Below are 18,605 nucleotides of genomic sequence, written 5' to 3' on the forward strand. Positions count from 1 at the left end.
TTATCCGTTCAATTTAAAACACATAATATATTAAATTATAAAAAACAATCACTAAAAAAATTGGGTAAAAAAACTACATTCAATCAATGTGTCTCTCTTGAGCGCAAACAATGTGTACTATTATAAATTTTACTACGTAATGAATTATGTGAACCATGATATATGAAAATGTACGCTCATGAGTTTTCTTTCAAATGACACTATTTGAAAACCACACAAAAATCATCACAATTAACCACAAAAAAGTTGGCAAAAAAACTACATAGAGTCAATATGTGCCTTTTCTTGAAGGCAAACAATGTACTGCTATATTTTTTAGTACGTAATGAATATGGTAAATCATGACATATGAAATTGTACGTCAACGAGTTTTTGTTCAAATACCATCGATTTTGTATCATTTAATTTTTGTAGTAAAACATTATGACTATTTCACCAAAGACTAATGTAGTCGTAAATAAGAGAAATTTTGAGCGTTCATAATTTAACTTTAGTTATTAGTTTCGGACATAAAAAAAATCTATTTCACGGTCCATACCTCATGTGAATTCAGAAATACTTATGATTATCCATTCGAACTAATACACATACTTTATTAAATCGTCACAAATAACCACATAAAAATTTGATCAAAAAACTACATGCAATCAATATATGCTTTTTCTTGAAAGCAAATAATGTATAGTACTATATCTTTTAGTACGTAATGAATTAGATAAATCATGCATATCAAATTGTATGTCAACAATTTTATTCAAATGTTACTAATTTTGTATCATTTAATGTTTGTAATAAAACATTATGACTATTTACCATAGGCTAGTGTAGTTATTGTAATTGTAATTAATAAGATAAGTTTCAAAAATTTATAATTTTAGCTTAGATATTAATTTTGAATAATCAGTACTTGCGTTTTTTTTTCTTTTCGTACTTGGTTTTGTTGCCGTGGGTTTAAAATTGTGAACCGACTCACGCCCCCAATTTCCCTCGCTCACCATAAACATTAATCATCTTCCTGAGAAAATCGATTATTCAAATTCAAATCTTTGTGCCCTAGAATAAGAAATTCAAGGAATAATGTCGGGCATGGGAGATGGTTATGTGGGCACGGCCCAAGACGCCGTCAGAATCCGACGGCTTGAAAAGCAGCGAGAAGCAGAGAGGCGAAAAATTCAGGAGCTCAAGAACAAGACTGCTTCATCTAAAGGTCAACCTGGTCTTCTTCAATTTGGGTCCAGTACATCTGAGGTTTGCATTACACTTGCATACGAAGCTCGTTCTTTTATTTAATTTTTCTTTTAACTGATATGCTGGCGTAACTAGTTTGGGATAAAGGTGTAGTTGATCAATTGTTATATATTGAAATTAACTTGCCTAGTGGCCAACAATGAGAACCATGAGGTCTCAAGTTCAAATCCCATCAGAGACTATAACACTAGGTGATTTCTTCATAGCTTTGCTGGACAGAGTCCTTTGGTAACCATAGGAGGTGGTAGGCATCCCGATTTATTAGTAGAGGTGCGCAAAAGCTGGTCCGGCCGGACCTCATGGTTATAGAAACATAAATAAATCACTTACAAGATTTCTGGGACTTTGTCACACCATAACTTATTTCAGCAAGTTTCAATTAAATTTGCATCCAAAGCTTGTTCTTTTTATTTTATTTATTTTTAACTGATTTGCGAAGTATCTAGTTTTGCATATAATGCTTCCAAATAGAGTGGAGAGTTACTAATTTGGTATGAAATCGAGCCAATGGAGCAGATAGATATAAGTGTTCATATAGTCTGACCTCAACTAGTTTGTAGATTAAGGTTAAGGCCTAGTTGATTAATTGTTATCTATTGAAATGTATGTCACAGGATTTGACTTTTATAACGCCTGAGCTAATTCAGCCTTTTGCTCATAGAGAATTAGACATTCTCCTTCTCTTGTTGTAAGGAAGAGTGGTAATTATGTTTTTTTTTTTAACTTGTTGACTCACTGAATAGACAAGTTGATGTATTTTTTAGATATTGTTGCTTAGGTTAGTTCTTATTGTCGAAATATGTTGTTTCAGATTCTTGAAACTGCCTTCAAAAAGGAAACAGTGGGTCTTGTTACAAGGGAACAATATGTTGAGAAGGTGAGCCAATTCATTTGCTTATAAGCATTGCTTTATTTTTCAATTTCATTTTTGGTTTAAGCTGACTGCTCCTTATATTTCGGTTCACGTGTGGTAGAGGGTCACTATCAAAACCAAGCTTGAAGAGGAAGAAAAGGAGAAGCTTCAGAAGTTGCAACAAGAGTGAGTTTATTTCCTACTTACTATGGCATTTTTGCAAAGCTGAAATATTGTAATATGTATGAATTTTGTTGTGATGTATGTTAAAATTTGTCGACTGATTCTTCTGTCATAGGGAAGAAGAGCTACAGTTACAAAAGCTTAAAAAGAGGAAGATTAAGGCTGACCCTCGGCTCTCCTTTTGTGATGATTTGGATAATGGCAATGAAGATGAAGATGAGGAAAATAGTAAGAAATAATTTTCTTTTCTAGTCTTGAAATTTGAAGTCTTCCAGAGCAATTGGGACTATTTCATTCACATGCTTCTTTTTGAAGTGAAAATTTGTGGAACCCGTGATTAAGATATTTAATTTAAGAATGTGATCTTCTTTCTTAGACTGGGTAACTTTCTTGAGGTTGCATAGTCCCTAAACAAGCTGAATAATTAGCAGTCTTCTCAGTTCTTTATGTTAGTTTGTTTTTGCCATGTTTCAGAATACATTATTCAGTATCACTTGGGTGTCTACCTTAGAGTGAGATGTTTCTTTCCCTCCTTTACTATTAGGCGAGAAGGGGAGAGGATGATTGTTGTATTATTTTGTCGGGATAAGGATTTTGGGGATATTGCTAGTAGGTAGATCATAGACGATACATGGCTTGTGACATCTCATTTTTTGGAACTCTGACATGCACATGGCACAATTGTCTAAGTATTAACTGTGAGAGAACTTTCTGCTGGTCTGTTCGATCACATAAATCTGCAGTTTGACATGATTTCAGCTTTGGAGGTAAATGCACTTGAGTTTCAGGAGTTTCTGAAAGTAGATATCCTACAGTTCATAACTTCTTTAATGAAAATCCTGTTTCATCTATCATCTCTTCCTCACTGTAATTTTTCTGTTCTTCCTCATCAAGATTTAGTCTCGTAAGTATGTTTGCTATGTTGCGGGCCACTATGACGCTATCAAGTATCAAGTGTCACCAGATATGCATATGTACATGCAGGGCCATCCACAACATGAGCATGTTTAAACAATTATGTTAGCTATTATTTCCGACATAGTTGAAGATATAAATTGGGTTCAGATTGTGATGGCATGGTACTTATATTTCCATTCACTTTCATCTCCTATATAGAGAATGAAGAATCTGACAAGCGCGTGTGGAGAAAGTTTGGGAAAGATCCTACAGTAGAGACAAGCTTCTTGCCGGACAGGTTGGGCATTCCTACAATCTGCTTCCCCCAAAATAAATCCTTTCTACTTCTGTTTTACTTATCGTGTTCTCTTCTGGCCTTTTTACTATGTAATTTGGAATTCAAAGTGCACCTTTTCAGTGAGAGGGAGGCAGAGGAACAAGCAGAACGTGAAAGGCTCCGGAAACAGTGGTTGCGCGAACAGGAGCTAATCAAAAGTAAGCATATTATTCTTGTTTAAACATTTTCCAGTATTCCCTTACCCCGTCTTGGAACAGTTTCCTAGAAATCTGAAGTGTTTGAAGAAGCTTAGGTTCTGATTGTTTCTCTTGCAATATTTCCAGATGAGCCTCTACAGATAACTTATAGCTATTGGGATGGAACAGGCCATAGGCGGGTGATCCAGGTCAGTAACTACTAGGCATGAAGATCCAAAGGTTTTCCAAACTTTTGGATTCACTTATACTTCTAACATTTCCAGGTGCGGAAGGGTGATAGCATAGGAGAGTTTCTTCGGGCTGTTCAGCAGCAACTTGCACCTGAGTTTCGGGAGGTTCGAACTACTTCAGTGGAGAATCTTCTTTATGTGAAGGAAGATCTAATCATTCCTCATGTAAGATCCTTTTTACCTTTGTGATTCATGTCTTACCTTATAATTTGCTGAATATTGGCTAACTTACTACTAATTTTATTAAATGTTCAGCAACACAGTTTCTATGAGTTGATTATAAACAAAGCCAGAGGAAAGAGTGGACCGGTAATGTTCAACCCCGACCTATATTCTGGTGAAGTTGATGCATCACGTTGCTTGTTGCTTATGTCTAAGAAAAGAAGAATACCAAGATACCGTTTCCAATTTTTTCACATTAATCAGTCAAAGAAGTAGAATCTCTCTTCTGTACTGAGTGCATTTTTCTTAGATAGAGCTTTATTGTTTATCAAAAATAGCATTTGAAAGAAAATGATGAAGTTCCAGGGGTGTTAGAGGTGGCAGTGTAATAGAGCCGTCTCATGAAATGATCTTTGCCTTTTGGTTATCTTTTATCCCCGACAACTGTGCTTTGATTAACACAATTATTGAAATTTAAAGGATACCTACAGTTTCCATTTTTACATCTATTGTACGTTACTGTCTTCAGTTAAAGCTTATTTTACAAGTAAAGGAGCACACACACATCCTTTCACGTGTGTAATTACAAAAGAATGTCCAACGATAGTAATTACTAAAAAGTTGTATAACTATGTATCTGTAAGTCTGCGTCTTGGTCTTTGTATAACGCCTTACAAGTTACGTCTTTGTGTGATGTCTAGTACCTGATTTCTAGTTTGTTTCCAAGTTTATATTAGATCCTGTGGCAGTCACTCAGAAATATCTTTACTTCTCTTTGACAGCTTTTTCACTTTGATGTCCATGAAGATGTGCGGACCATTGCTGATGCTACTATTGAGAAAGATGAGGTATGATTTCCTATGCAGATTCATTTTCTCCATGTTAAGTGATTTTTAATTGTGCTGGTTACAAAAACTTTTCACCATGATATATCATATTGAGTGCCTTGTATGATGCATTTTTTAATTTTGGGATGCCATTGATTGATTAAAAGAACTTTGGGTGCTGCTGTAGCATGACATATGCTTTTTTAATTAATAGAAATGGAAGGTTATTCTCCTTCGGGGTGATCCAGTGGTTTGGGCTTGTGACTTAATATGTTGGAGCTCTCAAGTTCGGAACCCCTTGCCAGCGAAAGCAAGGGGTTTGCCTCCTGGGTCAAGCTCGTCACACCGGGCCTGCCTAGTGCGGGTTATCTCTCCTGTGTGGTTTGTGAGCTATTGCATAGGAGCGGGGGTTCTGCCCTTGCGCACCCAAAGAGTAGCAGCTACGGGTTTCCCTTGTCATCAGAAATAGAATCTTTTTAGTTTTTTCTTCCTCTTTCCACCTGTTCCTCTGAAATTGACCTCAATAGCAAATATCTAGTATGATGTCCTGGAACCACTGTTAATCACAGAGAACATAAAAGCCCTGAGTGTGTGTGAGAGAAAGAGAGGAAAAAGGGGGGAGGGGGGGCAGATACTTTACATAATCGTTCAAGTCACTTGTCCATTCCAACTGAGCATTGATTTTTCTTAATTTAATTATGTTACTACTGATTTACAGTCACATGCTGGAAAAGTTGTAGAGAGGCATTGGTATGAAAAGAACAAGCATATCTTTCCAGCTTCACGGTGGGAGGTAACATTTCTATTTCTATTTTCCTTTGCCCTTCTGTTTTTTTTCTTTAGTGTCTGGCAATGGACTTGATTGACAATTATCAAGTCATGTCTTTTAAGTGCTCAGTTGACACCGGTTTCTTGAGTATATTAATGCTGCTATTGATACCATACTCCAACTAACCAAACAAAATACTGTAGTTGCTCTCATAACCACCCTTCCACCTCCTACCATTCAAATCCGCAATGTAGTATAACTATTTTCTTCTGCGTAATATGCTTTTGGTTGTCTTTCCGTTTCAGATATATGACCCAACAAAGAAGTGGGAGCGATATACAATTCACGGGGATTAAGTGTCATCGCCAATGAGATTGCCATTTTTCATCATCATTTGACATGTTAAAGACAGAAAGGGCTTAAACTTTAGTTTTTACTTGTACGATGTTTGTGTAAGATCAAAGGAGGTGCTGATGTATTTCTTCTACTCCCAATATATTGTACTTTTTGGATTAAGAACTCCTACTCTAGATTATTAATGTATTGAAATTTGTTTTACTATTTGTATTACTTATTCTACTTTGTTTTCCAGTTCCCATAGAATAGCCCTATTGAACTTCTTTATTTAATTATTAGCAGGTTGGCAACGTGAGCACCACAAGTTCACTATCAGTTGTATATTTTCACTAAATTTTATGTTTGTTGACACCACTTGCTAGGCATAGTAGATCACGATCTCAGCATGATGAACATGCAAATTGTCAGTATGAATTTGTTAAGCAAAATAATATAACAAATATGTGTCACTATTAAAATCTTACCTTTAAGCTCGTATGGCTAATGATTATATTTAATACGTAACTGTGATTTTAATCCTAGACTTTTAACATATTTACAAGTTTTAGCATCTCATTTTACAAATTCCACTACTGTGTTGTATATCATTCAAGTTCGGAAATCAAGTTCAGATTTCCGAAGAAATTAGCTTTTAATATGGTAAATTGAAAAATAGATCAATTACTACCTATTATAGCAAGATAATTACTCATGATTATATTAAGTTGACTTACAAGTATGGTAACTTAAAAAATAAGTCAATTATCAACTATAACAACTTAACTTATATCAATGCTGCAAAAATTATATATACTGCACATAAAAAAATTATGAAAAATCATTAGCCATTTTTTTAAGAATACAAAATTTGTGAGAGGTAGTTTTTCCTAATCAATTATTACTTCCTCTAATCCAATTTCTTAAAGCACTTTTAAATTGTTCAAATAAATATATTATTCAAAGTTGAAAGATACATATTTTTTTCCTTTTAAAAGTTACTCTTAACAAAAAAAAAATGGTATTAGCAAATAATCTTTTAATCAATATTATTAATGAACGTTTTAAAGAAAAAATGAATAAGAATAGCTTTTTTTAAAAAAAATTAGGTTAGTAACTCTTTCTTCTTTCGAGCCCAAAATGACAATATTTCAGATTTGGGCCGAATAATTCTCTTGTTTACCCAAAAGAAAAAAAAGAAAAAGAAAAAACAAAAATTTAGACCGTGTGTTCTTCTTCTCTGATTTCTGTTTAACTTTCGTCTTAAAGTCTTCCTTTGTGTATACCGTCTTCTTCTCTCTAACGCTTCAAAAATGGAAATTAGGGTTTTTTGTGTGTTGGCTCTTCTCCTCTTTTCTTCATCGTTCCTTCAAGGTTTGCTTCACAGATCGCAGATCCCCTTAGTTTGTTCATTTCCGTAATCAAATCCCGCATCTTTGCATGCTAATTTGATTGTTTGCATTTGCATTTACATGCACGATTTCATGAATACTTATTATGTTATGATCTTTGCTTAATATACTCTGTTTCGTTTATCTTGGGAATTGAGATTCTCTTCGATGTAATCGATGTTTGACTATTTAATTTTAGTTAAGGCTTCCACTCTAGAATAATTTTGTATTTTCTTTTCGATTTAATTTCACAATATGATATGGATTAGTCGAGTAAATCTCGGATATTATTAAATATTATGCTTGAATCTTCTCCATTTGGAAATAGTAAGCACTAGAATTGAAAGTTGACTTTTAATTATGAATTAATTTTGCTAGTTTTGGCAAGTCAAACTAATTGTTTTTAACTTGTCATAACTGGTGTTGCATGCATTGCCCGTTCCCTGATCAAATTGTTGATTCTTTTTGTTTAGTTTGATCTTTGTTGTTATACTGAGAGTTGGCTTTTACTCTTCAACCTGTTATGTTGTAAAGGTCATTTTCAGTAAAATGTATGTTGCTGATTTGTGTAGATGACATTAACTGGTTTAGGATTGAGGTGTAGTAGTTATTACTCTGTGTTATTATTGTTGTATTTGTAATGTTCGTTATGGTTTCCTTTGATCTCTTCTTTTAGTTGCTAGAAGTCAGTCTGACCCTGCAGTAGAAGTGGTTGAGGGTACTGAGGAAGCAGGGGATCTTGGAATTGTTGGCGATGATGTTCAAGACTTTAGCAGTGAGAGTTATACTCCTGCAGCTGGGGTTGAAACAATTTGTGTTTTCCCTAAAAACCCTTCGAAAGGTAAGAACTTTAAATTGTGTGTTCTACTCTTGTCTTTATTATTATTACGTAATTTAGTTTTTGAAAAGGTAGATGTTAATGGTTTGCTCTCTTAAATCATGTTTTTTGTTGTCTATGCAGTAGTGGCAGCTGGTGAGGAGAGTGAACTGTTAGTTGGCATGAAAAATGATGGTAGTTCTGTATTTTTCTTTTCGTTTGCTTATTTGGTGTTTGATTTTCAGTAGTAATTTTCTGATAGCATCTCTTTGTTCATCTGCTCTGATGGATTTATTTACTACTTTGGGTTCTGAAAACAGGGGAATCACATCTGAATATCATTGCTATCCAAGCCAGTGTTCACCTTCCTTTTGATCACCGCTATTTGGTTCAAAATCTTTCTGTACAGGTGATTGTTGGCTTACCTGAACAATTTTCTTATTTCTTCATTCTTAGTATTTCACATCCTGCATTTCTTAGAAATTCTTTGTCAATAGTTTCTAAGAATGTGAGCCCTGTTGTTAAGTCTGTGTATTATTTGTATCATTCACGCAAGGACTGTTAATTTTATAGTGAACCGGTTGTGAAAATGGGGAAGAAACTGAGCTCAGGCGGACAATTTTGCTGAGTAGCTATAATCCCCCCCCCCCCCCACACACACTCACCCACCCCCAAAAGAAAAAGAAAAACCATCATTTGTAGGATGCAGTGGCTTGCTAGCTGAATTATATGACAAGGTTTATTAAACTGATCTACTTCAAGCTCTGCACTTGAAATCATATGGTATCATTTGAGAGTTGTGTTTATCTTGAGTGGTGATCTTCACAAGGTTTTCAAATATCTGGTCCAATGATAGAGTTATAACTTCTGGAATTTTAATTTTTTGAAGTATCGTAATCAATCAACTATGTGAGTGAAACTGATGATTTAAGGAGTTGAGTGACATAATTGATGACCTAAAAAGAAAACTTGAACTGTTAATTTAGTACGAGGGAAGGGTGTTCAGTGCTTAAATATGCTAAGAACTATTAGATGTTCTTTCAATCTTACACAGGTTTTCACTTAATCTTAGAAGATCTCCAATTGGTCAGGCAAATGATTTCTGTTTTAGTTGTGATGGAGCAGTGATGTAAACCTCCAATTTGAAGTGGGTATCTCTCACCTCAAGTTGGTGCACAAGAAGTTGGTCAGATAGCCAAAAACAAGAAGATGGGCTGGTAGTGAATTGCTGGTGATATAAAAGAAAGAACAGGCAAAATAAGAGGACAATAGTTGAGGATATGGCTTCCATTAGAATTTCATTTTCTTAAAAATCGCTTTCAACTAGGCACCTTAGGGATTATATGTGACCTGAAGTAGAGAACCAATTCGGCAACAAGTAATCACATGTAGCTTTCTCAAGTAATTTTCCCACAGGCTGTTTCTTTCTACTTACCATCTCCACTGTCTATGATGGCCTTATGGTGAAACCATAGTCTTATTTTTGTTATTGACATTGCTTTTGCGGATGACTGTTTTTGTTTTGTAATTGTTGCTGTTGTGGTGGTTGTTCTTGTTATGAGTATAATTCTGGTTTTTGCTGATATGCAATGTGTGATATAAAAAAGTTTGTGGTATTAGTTTACTTTAACGTACTCAGTGATTAGAATTGGTAATCACATGTAGTAATTGCTGAAGATATATTGTCACAGGATTTTTTCCTGCTTTAATAACCCATATCTATATTTGCATTTCTTGGAATTCTTTTTTAAAAATTATTATTATTATTGCTGCTACTATTATTATCAGTTTTACTGTTGTTGTTGTCTTTGTCGTTATTGTTATTGTTGTTGTCATTGTCTTTATTGCTGTTGTCATGGTCGTTATTGTTATTGTTGTTGTCATTGTCTTTATTGCTGTTGTCATGGTCGTTATTGTTATTGTTGTGTATTATACGTGTTTGTTCAAACATCTCTGAGATATTTTCATGTTTTGTTAACTGTGATTTGGATACGATAATTGGCTAATTGTGTATGTTCTTTCATTTACTAGGCTTTTAACAACGCAACAGTTCCTCCTTCAGCTCAGGCTACTTTTCCATATATATTTGCTGTCAGCAAATTTATGCAGGTTCGTTTACAGAGCATTGTTACCCTCTTCTCCCATCAATTAACAGGGAAAATATTGCCCAGCTTATATTTATATAATTTGCTTTCAAGTAATTCTCACAGTTCCTTCTCTGAACTGATGACTCTGTTCTGTCATGTTTCAGCCTGGAAGTTTTGATCTTGTTGGCACAATTGTTTACGAGATAGATCAGAATGCTTACCAAAATGTGTTCTACAATGGAACTATTGAAGTGACTGAACCTGGTGGTCTTCTCAGTGTTGAGTCAGTTTTCTTGTTTTGTCTTGCTGTAGCCCTCCTTGGTCTTCTTGGGTTCTGGATCCGTGGTCAGATACAAAATCTCTCAAAGGTGCTTATACTTACCTATGTTCCCTGTAAGACTGGATAGTAAATGTGCTTCAAAACCTCTGTTATTTCGTAAAATGCCTGTAGGGCATGTATGAGGGGCCACAAGTAGTAAATATCTGGGGTTATTATTTCTTCATATCTTGCATCACTATCCTCTTGACATGTCTTGTGTCAAAGGACCCTGAAATCTGCTTCTAAGAGTGACTGAGAGCTGATGTGGCAGTGATGGTGAGAGGGTTTTTCAGACTTGGAGGCATTACATATGAGAACAAAATGATTTGCTGAGCAGCTGGACCTAATAAAAATACCTTGCCATCTAGTCCTACTTAGTGCGCTTTTCTGAGTAACTTATCTTTTTTGTTTTTTGTCAGTAATAATCACAGTAGGGGTTTAAGTGTATAAATTCCTGTGCTTTTTTTCCTTCTTAATCATTGTCTTTATTATTTTGGATGTGTGTAGAAAACTAAGAGAGCACCAAAGGCAAAGGTTGAAGTTGGAACTGCAACAACTGATGCATCCACAGACGAATGGTTGCAGGTTTGTGGTTTATTATAATGTTAAAGAGTATATTCTGGAAATGTTTTGGCAATGTAGTCTTCAAATTATCATTGCTTACTTTTATTTTTTGGACTTGGTTTTCAAGAATTTGCTGACTGACTTGTCCTGATCTGTTTTTCAAGGGAACTGCATATTCTCAGTCGCAGGCCAACAAGTTGAAGAAGAAGAAGTGAATGCGTTGAAGCTACTAGCTTAGCTGTATGAAGCAGTATGATAAGTCTACAATCCTGAGTTCGGCTTGGATTTTACGTGATCTCCTAGACGTGAGGTTTTAAATTAGAATTGTTAGACCTGCTTCACTGTTGTAGCATGAAGTATAACTTATTATCCTCCAATTTTTACTACCAATGAACTAACTGGGTATCAAGGATGCAAAGAAACAGTTTTGTCAAATTCACTCTCATTTATCTTCTCTTTTTGTTTCTTTGAGTTAGATGGTTCTGTCAATATCACACCCCTTATACCCTGCTAATGTGGGATGCTTGTGCACCAGACTGCCCTTTTTCCATATAGTTGCGTCATCTAGGAAAATTTTATGTGTTTATTTTAATGTGGTAATACCTAACAGAAACAGCGATAGGTTGGACCATGGGAATGTGAATACCTTACTTAGATGGAAGCAGATCACATCAATATACAGATCATCAAGGCCTGTTTCATTATTATGACATTTAGGAGATTGGTGAAGAAGCAAAAGATTTCATTAAAGATATTTTATTTTCTAGGTTTGCTGGATGTGTCGTATCCACATTTGTTTGTTGCACTGAATTAGTAGATGCAATTAATCATCACATGCTACAGAAAATAAATAAAGCTACCATTCATTATATGTTTAATTGTGGATCCTCACAAAACTTATTGCTAACCGTGAGGTATCATTTTCCTTCCTCTTTCTGGTTTGAGAGGAGGGAAATTTTTTAGTTCTCTTCGACAAAAACCAGAAGAAAGGAAAAAACAATTTTTTAAACTCATTTCGCACCCCACGATATCTTTACTGTCATAGGAATGATCATTTGCACACCATGCTCCTAGACTCCATTGTGAGATTTTACTGAGCTTGCTGTTATTGTTATATTTATTTAAGAAGAATAACTTGACACGGAGTTTAAGAAAATAAAAAACATATTTGAATCTTGTGATCTTAAATTAAAAATATGTCAACTGTATAAAAATGCTCTATAATCTTGTGGCTTTAAATATGTCACGTGAAAAGTTGAAATTAAAATGTTGCCAAAAATAGAAAGAGTTCATTCTTTTTAAAACAAAAAAAAATTCATTTTTTTAAAACGACCTTCTAACGTGGCTCACCAATTTTGTGCTTTGCCTAGTACAACGCTGCATTCAAGTGAAATCATGCTTAATCAGATGGGGAATCATTTACTCTGTTCTATGAAAGCTTAACCACTTTCCTTTCTGATTCTTTCTTTTTTTCCACCTAAGTTAAAAGCGATAGCAGTGTATTCACAACGTAAATTTCAAAGTTTAATATACATTTACCATCTATTACCTGGTAATTTTCTTAATATATGTAAAGATATTGTTGGACAGCACTAAACAAAGCAAGTTGGACAGCAATGACAATCAAGATATTGTTTAGTTATATTTTAACATTGGGGTAGAAATGAAAGTCATATAACAAGACATTTTGATAACAAATTTTATTAGTATGTGATGCATAAGTCAATAAAAGGACAAAAGAATGATCTAAAATTGTCAAATTTATGAAAGTAACATTTTTTTTGCAGTGATTGTGTGTCAGAAATAGATAATTGAAGAAGTCGCCACGAGGTAGATGGAGGTGGGATTTTAATTTGCGGGACAAACAAAGGACAGCAATTTTCTTCCCCTTTTTCATTTGTTTTTAAAAAGGGAAATCAAACAAATTACTGATATATCTTTGCAGTTATATGTCAATTCAGTTGTCCAATACCTAATGAGCTTTTCAAATGTCATAATTTTATTTTGAGATTGATTTTTCATATGATCGTTCGAAAAATAACAAATGAGTAGTATTAGTTAGTCATTTATTAAATTGTTTCCTATAAAAGGGGTAACAAAAATGAAAGCTTACATTCTGATTAATCCAGACTATATTACACTATTGTTATAGGATTTCATAGTAATTGTCGATGAATGGGACCAATAGAACAGTCTTTTATATATGTACTTCCATTTTATTCCACACTTTATTGGGTTAAATCGATACTCTTAACATGATTTTTTGAAAATAATTTGCATTATTAAAGTATTCTTACAACTTATATCTAGCTTCTCAAACTGTTCAATATTTTGTCAATCATTCGTACACCCAACCACAATGGAAGACAGTAAAAAACTTTCCTTATATTAAAAAAGACTTAACCCTGTGGATTATGTAATTTTCTAGGGGAGGAACTTGTAAAAATAGGATACATGCGCATAACTCAAACGCAAAAGGGAAGTGTTGCCAAGTTCAGATTATCAATCCATCTAAAACCAAATGCAACTAACTAATGCAAAAGATGCAAGATCGAATGTTATTGAATTATAGGAAGAGGATGCAGCTATGGTAGAAGTACTCTAGATTAGTACAATAATAAATTTTTGTTCCATAATTTGCCGCAGTAGAAGTTAGTTGATTAATGTCAAAAAATCACGTGAAGATTGGGAGAACATGTTTTTGTTACTCACTATAAATGCCAACATTTACCTGCCCCTTGTATTCAATTTAATAGAAAGAATGGCAATCATATCATTATTAACAGTTTTAAGTTCAAAAAAGTAGTCAAAGTTTCACATATAATTCAGTAAAATAAGTGACATTAATGAGAGCTAACAAAGTAGGTTAACAGATAGAAAAAAAGGCATTTTTATGTACAGTTGGAGACCTCATTGAATGATGATAATGTCATTTTATCAAACAGCTCTGTGACCACCCATTCCTCAATAATTTTTTTATTTTTATTTTACAAAAATCACCTTTCAATTTTATAATCTTTCTGTCATTCATAAAAATTCAAGACCATGGGACCTAAACTCATGTGAGGACCTTAATTACGTGCCGGTGAGCCGGTCATAAAAACAAAGTTTTTCTTTACTTTATGGTAAGCAAACAATTACTATAAATATACCCTCTAGTTAGTTGAGAGGAACACATTCAAGAATATCATTCAAAACTTACATTTATTTTGTATAAACAGAATGGGGCTTCAGTCCCTTTGTGGCAGAGTCCTTCTGGGACTGTCCCTGTCTTTACTACTCTCTACTTTCTGCATTGCTGATGACAACACAATTAAGGTGGTTGGTTTTGGAGAATGTGCTGACTGCAAGGAGAATAATATTAACACTATTCATGCTCTATCAGGTTCTCTCTAATTTCATTTCAATGCATGTCATGTTATCTGTCTTACTATTTCACAGTATCAGAAAAAGAATAGCATGTATACAAGTAACCTGATTTTGACATTCTTAACATAACAAGTTGATATTTTTGGACACCCTTTAAAAAATCTCTGACTCTGCGTCTCTGCCACTGAGTAGATTTCCATAACATTGTTATATTATTGGTTTCAGGACTTCATGTAAGCATTGACTGCAAGCTTGCAAATGGAGAAATCAAAACAAGGGGAGAAGGAGAGCTTGACCAAGATGGCAAGTTTGAAGTGTCACTTCCGAAGGAGATGATGAAAGATGGCAAGCTGAAAGAGGAATGCTATGCGCAGTTACATAGTGCATCATCTGCACCATGTCCAGCACACAATGGCATTGAATCATCCAAGATTGTTAGTATTAAAACTGATGGCAAAAATACATTGAAAACAGCTGGAAATCTTAAGTTCTCAACACCCTTGTGCACTTCTGCTTTCTTGTGGCCTTACTTTAAGTACCCACAGTTGCCACCTTTCCCAAAAGATCATTCTTGGATGAAGAAGTTCCCTAAGTTGCCACCATTTCCACCAATGCCACCATTGGGACACCCTTTTCCTCTTCCACCTATTCCTCCCTTTTTTAAAAAGCCATGTCCCCCACCGCTAGAAAAGCCACTTCCTCCTCCAGTTCCCGTTTACAACCCAACACCAAAGCCCACACCAGTAGTTAAGCCACTTCCTCCTCCCGTTCCTGTTTACAAACCAAAACCAAAGCCTCCTCCCGTTCCTGTTTACAAACCAAAACCAAAGCCTCCTCCAGTTCCTGTTTACAAACCAAAACCAAAGCCTCCTCCAGTTCCTGTCTACAAGCCCAAACCAGAGCCTCCAGTTAAAAAGCCATGTCCCCCTTCAGTTCCAAAACCAAAGCCTCCACCAGTTAAAAAACCATGCCCTCCTAAAGTTCCAACTCACAAACCCAAGCCTAAACCAGAGCCACCAGTAGTAAAGCCACTTCCTCCTCCAGTTCCAGTTTACAAACCACCAGTAGTGAAGCCACTTCCTCCTCCAGTTCCAGTTTACAAACCACCAGTAGTGAAGCCACTTCCTCCACCAGTTCCAATTTACAAAAAGCCATGCCCACCACTTCCACACCTTCCACCACTGCCACCAATAGTGAAGCCACTTCCTCCTCCGGTTCCAATTTACATGCCACCCATAGTAAAACCCCTGCCACCACCTGTTCCAATTTACAAAAAGCCATGCCCACCACTTCCACCATTCCCTAAAATTCCTCCATTCCACCATCCTCTATTCCCACCACTCCCACCTAAGATCCCTCACTCATAGACCAAAACATTAAATTCAACAGTTCCTTTTGGGTGTATGTAGCCATGAAAATTATTTGCATTTTAATGAATAAAATCAACATTCAAGAGATATAATGCTTGAGAATGTCAAACATAAGAGATCAGAGAAATAGGAAAGTTATTTGGGGTGGGGAGTTTGGTTTGCTTTGTTAATTAGTTTTCATGCAAATGTTTGTATATCAATCAAGGTCCAGAGGGTGATGTTGTATACGTTTGAGAACGGATCTTTTAAATTTTTCTTGTAATGTTATTGTTTATTCTCATTCATAGAAGCTACTCATCGTTGTACTGCTCCTTTCTAATGCTACAAAGTTAATTAATAATGTCAGAATTTATTAGGATACTTATTAGAATATAATAATCTATAATTTTCAGTGATCACTGGCGATTGATAGAGATCGATGATACATTTCTATCAATCTTTATCATAATTCATAATCATAGTTGGCTTATATGCTCATTTACGGTTCCATTAATTATATAGTAGCAGATTCCACGGCTACCGACAAATCCCAGTAAATGCTATCTACCTACTTGTTGTGTAGATAAAACAATCAATCTTCCTATAATTAGCGATCCATGATTAAGCAATTAACACACAATTATTCATTTCCTATGGGAGCTATTCCTAATTTATTCCATTCAATTTGTCCAGCTATTTAAACCAGTGCCACACTTGACTTAAAAAGTTTTAATTAAGTTGAGAATAATACAGATAAATTGTACTGTACTGATGAGAAAAATACATTACAAGGCCGTTTATAATTATTGAAATATTTGTTCAAACTTTGAAAAAAAACTTATTCATGTTATTAGTTTGACTCATTTCTGTCAGAATTACTTTTTACACCTAGTCAATTATGATTCAACTATATTGTTAATTAAATTATTTTTTAAAAGAGAAAAAACTTAAATATGTTATCAATCAAAAATTGATATAAATAAGTCATTTTTGTAACGAATGACATAAATAATTATTTTTCTCGTAGGATTATAACCTCAGCTCAAGTAACAACAATTCAAAGCAGATGGATGGAAAAAAAAAAGGGAAGTGGAGAAGCATGGGAATTCATGCACAAATTAAGAAGAGAGCTTTACCAGAAAAAGAGACATGTTCAGATGCCCAAAATAATGGGCCTGTAGATATCGCACAGAAAAAACATGGGCTTGTGGATATTGCCGCCTTAAAAACGGCCCATTAGCATCAGTGACGCATATATCACGTGATTAGCCATATCTCTAACTAACTATGGTAACTTTTTCACCAACCAGGGTGACTTTTAACTCAAGTCCGTCCTCTACCAGACTCTCCAAGATCCCGACACCTGTCCAATCAAACGGTGGTGATTATTCTTTCATAAGTTATCCGTGTTCACATTTTCCTATATAATATTCCGTCTCGCTTAAACCCTAAGCACAAATCGTACCATCTTGTAAGTTTGAGAAACGTCTAGTCTAGAGAGAAATGGCAAATCCAAAGGTTTTCTTTGACCTTACCATCGGTGGTGCACCAGCTGGTCGTGTGGTGATGGAGCTCTTCGCCGATACCACTCCCAAAACCGCTGAGAACTTCCGAGCTCTTTGTACCGGTGAGAAAGGTGTTGGAAAGATGGGGAAGCCTTTGCACTACAAGGGCTCAACCTTCCACCGTGTGATCCCAGGGTTCATGTGTCAAGGAGGTGATTTCACCGCCGGAAACGGGACCGGAGGAGAGTCGATCTATGGAGCCAAATTCAACGATGAGAACTTCGTTAAGAAGCACACCGGCCCTGGAATCCTCTCCATGGCTAATGCTGGACCTGGAACCAACGGTTCTCAGTTTTTCATCTGTACCGCTAAGACTGAGTGGCTCAACGGAAAGCACGTCGTGTTTGGACAAGTTGTTGAAGGCATGGATGTGATTAAGAAGGCAGAGGCTGTTGGATCTAGCTCTGGAAGGTGCTCCAAGCCTGTGGTTATTGCTGACTGCGGTCAACTCTAGATCTGATGATGATGATGATCTAGTTTTATCAGTCTTTTATGTATTTGAGTCGCCGTTTTAGGCTTTGTTTTTAATTTCAAACTATCTCTACTGCTTTGGTCGGGTCGTGTCGGGTCGAGTTCTAGGGTTAACCGTAATTGGTTGTTGTGTTGCTTCTACCAGTTTATGTTTAATCTTAAGACTACAATTAAATAAGATACTCATAGACTTGCTAATGCTAATCTCGATTTTGTTGCTTAATCTCCAAATTTTGGTTGAATGTCGTCATACTTTTGTGCTGAACTAAGTCATCATTTTGTTGTTTTCTTTTTGGCCGATAAAGATGTGACAGTGTGTTGACCTGAGCGTGGTTTACGTGAATTGAATGTATTCCTCCCTCTCAATTGTGGGTCCTATTCGAATATAATGCCGATATTTTAAATTTGTGGTATATGTGGATCAAATTGAGCGGTGACTCTTGTGGCGCACCACCGAACAGCGTACTATTAATTAAGGTGTTCTTAATTTGCTTAAGAAGAAAAGTTAGATTACTAATCCCCAAAAATAATATTCGACCCCTTCCAAAACTAAACCAATACCAAAAAAAATGTCACTTCCATGTGTTGGGTATGGGGTTTTAGTATTTATCTTTTAGGAACACTGGAGTGTGATTCGTTGAACTGCGTGTGGCTCATTTGAATGGTAGATACAGTT

At 35.4% G+C, this 18,605-nt stretch overlaps 4 protein-coding genes across 5 annotated transcripts; all 4 read left to right on the forward strand.

Annotated features, from left to right (window-relative positions):
- Positions 1 to 870: 870 nt before the first annotated feature.
- On the forward strand, positions 871 to 6,222 carry LOC101244814 (protein XAP5 CIRCADIAN TIMEKEEPER). The gene is made up of 12 exons (XM_004230832.5): positions 871 to 1,248; positions 2,060 to 2,125; positions 2,223 to 2,287; positions 2,400 to 2,512; positions 3,401 to 3,479; positions 3,600 to 3,676; positions 3,803 to 3,864; positions 3,940 to 4,071; positions 4,162 to 4,215; positions 4,851 to 4,916; positions 5,614 to 5,688; positions 5,970 to 6,222. Exons 1-12 carry the CDS (start codon positions 1,078 to 1,080, stop codon positions 6,018 to 6,020), a joined length of 1,011 nt encoding a protein of 336 aa, XP_004230880.1. The 5' UTR covers positions 871 to 1,077; the 3' UTR covers positions 6,021 to 6,222.
- An 856-nt stretch (positions 6,223 to 7,078) lies between these two features.
- Positions 7,079 to 11,610, forward strand: LOC101256722 (translocon-associated protein subunit alpha). Of its 2 annotated transcripts, none has more exons than XM_004230875.5 (8): positions 7,079 to 7,371; positions 8,065 to 8,229; positions 8,350 to 8,400; positions 8,526 to 8,614; positions 10,237 to 10,314; positions 10,457 to 10,660; positions 11,119 to 11,196; positions 11,340 to 11,610. In XM_004230875.5, the coding sequence occupies exons 1-8, from the start codon at positions 7,311 to 7,313 to the stop codon at positions 11,388 to 11,390; spliced, it is 777 nt and encodes a 258-aa protein (XP_004230923.1). In that variant the 5' UTR covers positions 7,079 to 7,310; the 3' UTR covers positions 11,391 to 11,610. The 2 variants fall into 2 exon arrangements, with proteins under 2 accessions (XP_004230923.1, XP_010315361.1); XM_010317059.4 differs by having other exon boundaries at positions 7,105 to 7,371; positions 8,350 to 8,403.
- A 2,516-nt stretch (positions 11,611 to 14,126) lies between these two features.
- LOC101254950 (proline-rich protein 4-like) lies at positions 14,127 to 16,254 on the forward strand. Its single transcript, XM_004230868.5, has 2 exons — positions 14,127 to 14,560; positions 14,770 to 16,254. The coding sequence occupies exons 1-2, from the start codon at positions 14,398 to 14,400 to the stop codon at positions 15,909 to 15,911; spliced, it is 1,305 nt and encodes a 434-aa protein (XP_004230916.2). The 5' UTR covers positions 14,127 to 14,397; the 3' UTR covers positions 15,912 to 16,254.
- Positions 16,255 to 17,343: 1,089 nt separating this feature from the next.
- Positions 17,344 to 18,192, forward strand: CyP (cyclophilin). The gene has a single exon (NM_001247559.2). The coding sequence runs from the start codon at positions 17,397 to 17,399 to the stop codon at positions 17,910 to 17,912; it is 516 nt and encodes a 171-aa protein (NP_001234488.1). The 5' UTR covers positions 17,344 to 17,396; the 3' UTR covers positions 17,913 to 18,192.
- The last annotated feature ends 413 nt before the right edge of the window (positions 18,193 to 18,605 follow it).

Source organism: Solanum lycopersicum, chromosome 1 (genome assembly GCF_036512215.1).
Source record: "Solanum lycopersicum chromosome 1, SLM_r2.1".
Lineage (NCBI taxonomy): Eukaryota > Viridiplantae > Streptophyta > Magnoliopsida > Solanales > Solanaceae > Solanum > Solanum lycopersicum.

Bases quoted from the DNA above. Each gene is read 5' to 3' on its own strand.
- LOC101244814 (XM_004230832.5), top strand. From the start codon at position 1,078: ATGTCGGGCATGGGAGATGGTTATGTGGGCACGGCCCAAGACGCCGTC. The intron at 2,513-3,400 runs GTAAGAAATAAT...TCTCCTATATAG, and splicing joins AGATGAAGATGAGGAAAATA to AGAATGAAGAATCTGACAAG. The intron at 4,072-4,161 runs GTAAGATCCTTT...TTAAATGTTCAG, and splicing joins AAGATCTAATCATTCCTCAT to CAACACAGTTTCTATGAGTT.
- LOC101256722 (XM_010317059.4), top strand. From the start codon at position 7,311: ATGGAAATTAGGGTTTTTTGTGTGTTGGCTCTTCTCCTCTTTTCTTCA. The intron at 7,372-8,064 runs GTTTGCTTCACA...CTCTTCTTTTAG, and splicing joins TTCTTCATCGTTCCTTCAAG to TTGCTAGAAGTCAGTCTGAC. The intron at 10,315-10,456 runs GTTCGTTTACAG...GTCATGTTTCAG, and splicing joins CTGTCAGCAAATTTATGCAG to CCTGGAAGTTTTGATCTTGT.
- LOC101254950 (XM_004230868.5), top strand. From the start codon at position 14,398: ATGGGGCTTCAGTCCCTTTGTGGCAGAGTCCTTCTGGGACTGTCCCTG. The intron at 14,561-14,769 runs GTTCTCTCTAAT...TATTGGTTTCAG, and splicing joins CACTATTCATGCTCTATCAG to GACTTCATGTAAGCATTGAC.
- CyP (NM_001247559.2), top strand. From the start codon at position 17,397: ATGGCAAATCCAAAGGTTTTCTTTGACCTTACCATCGGTGGTGCACCA.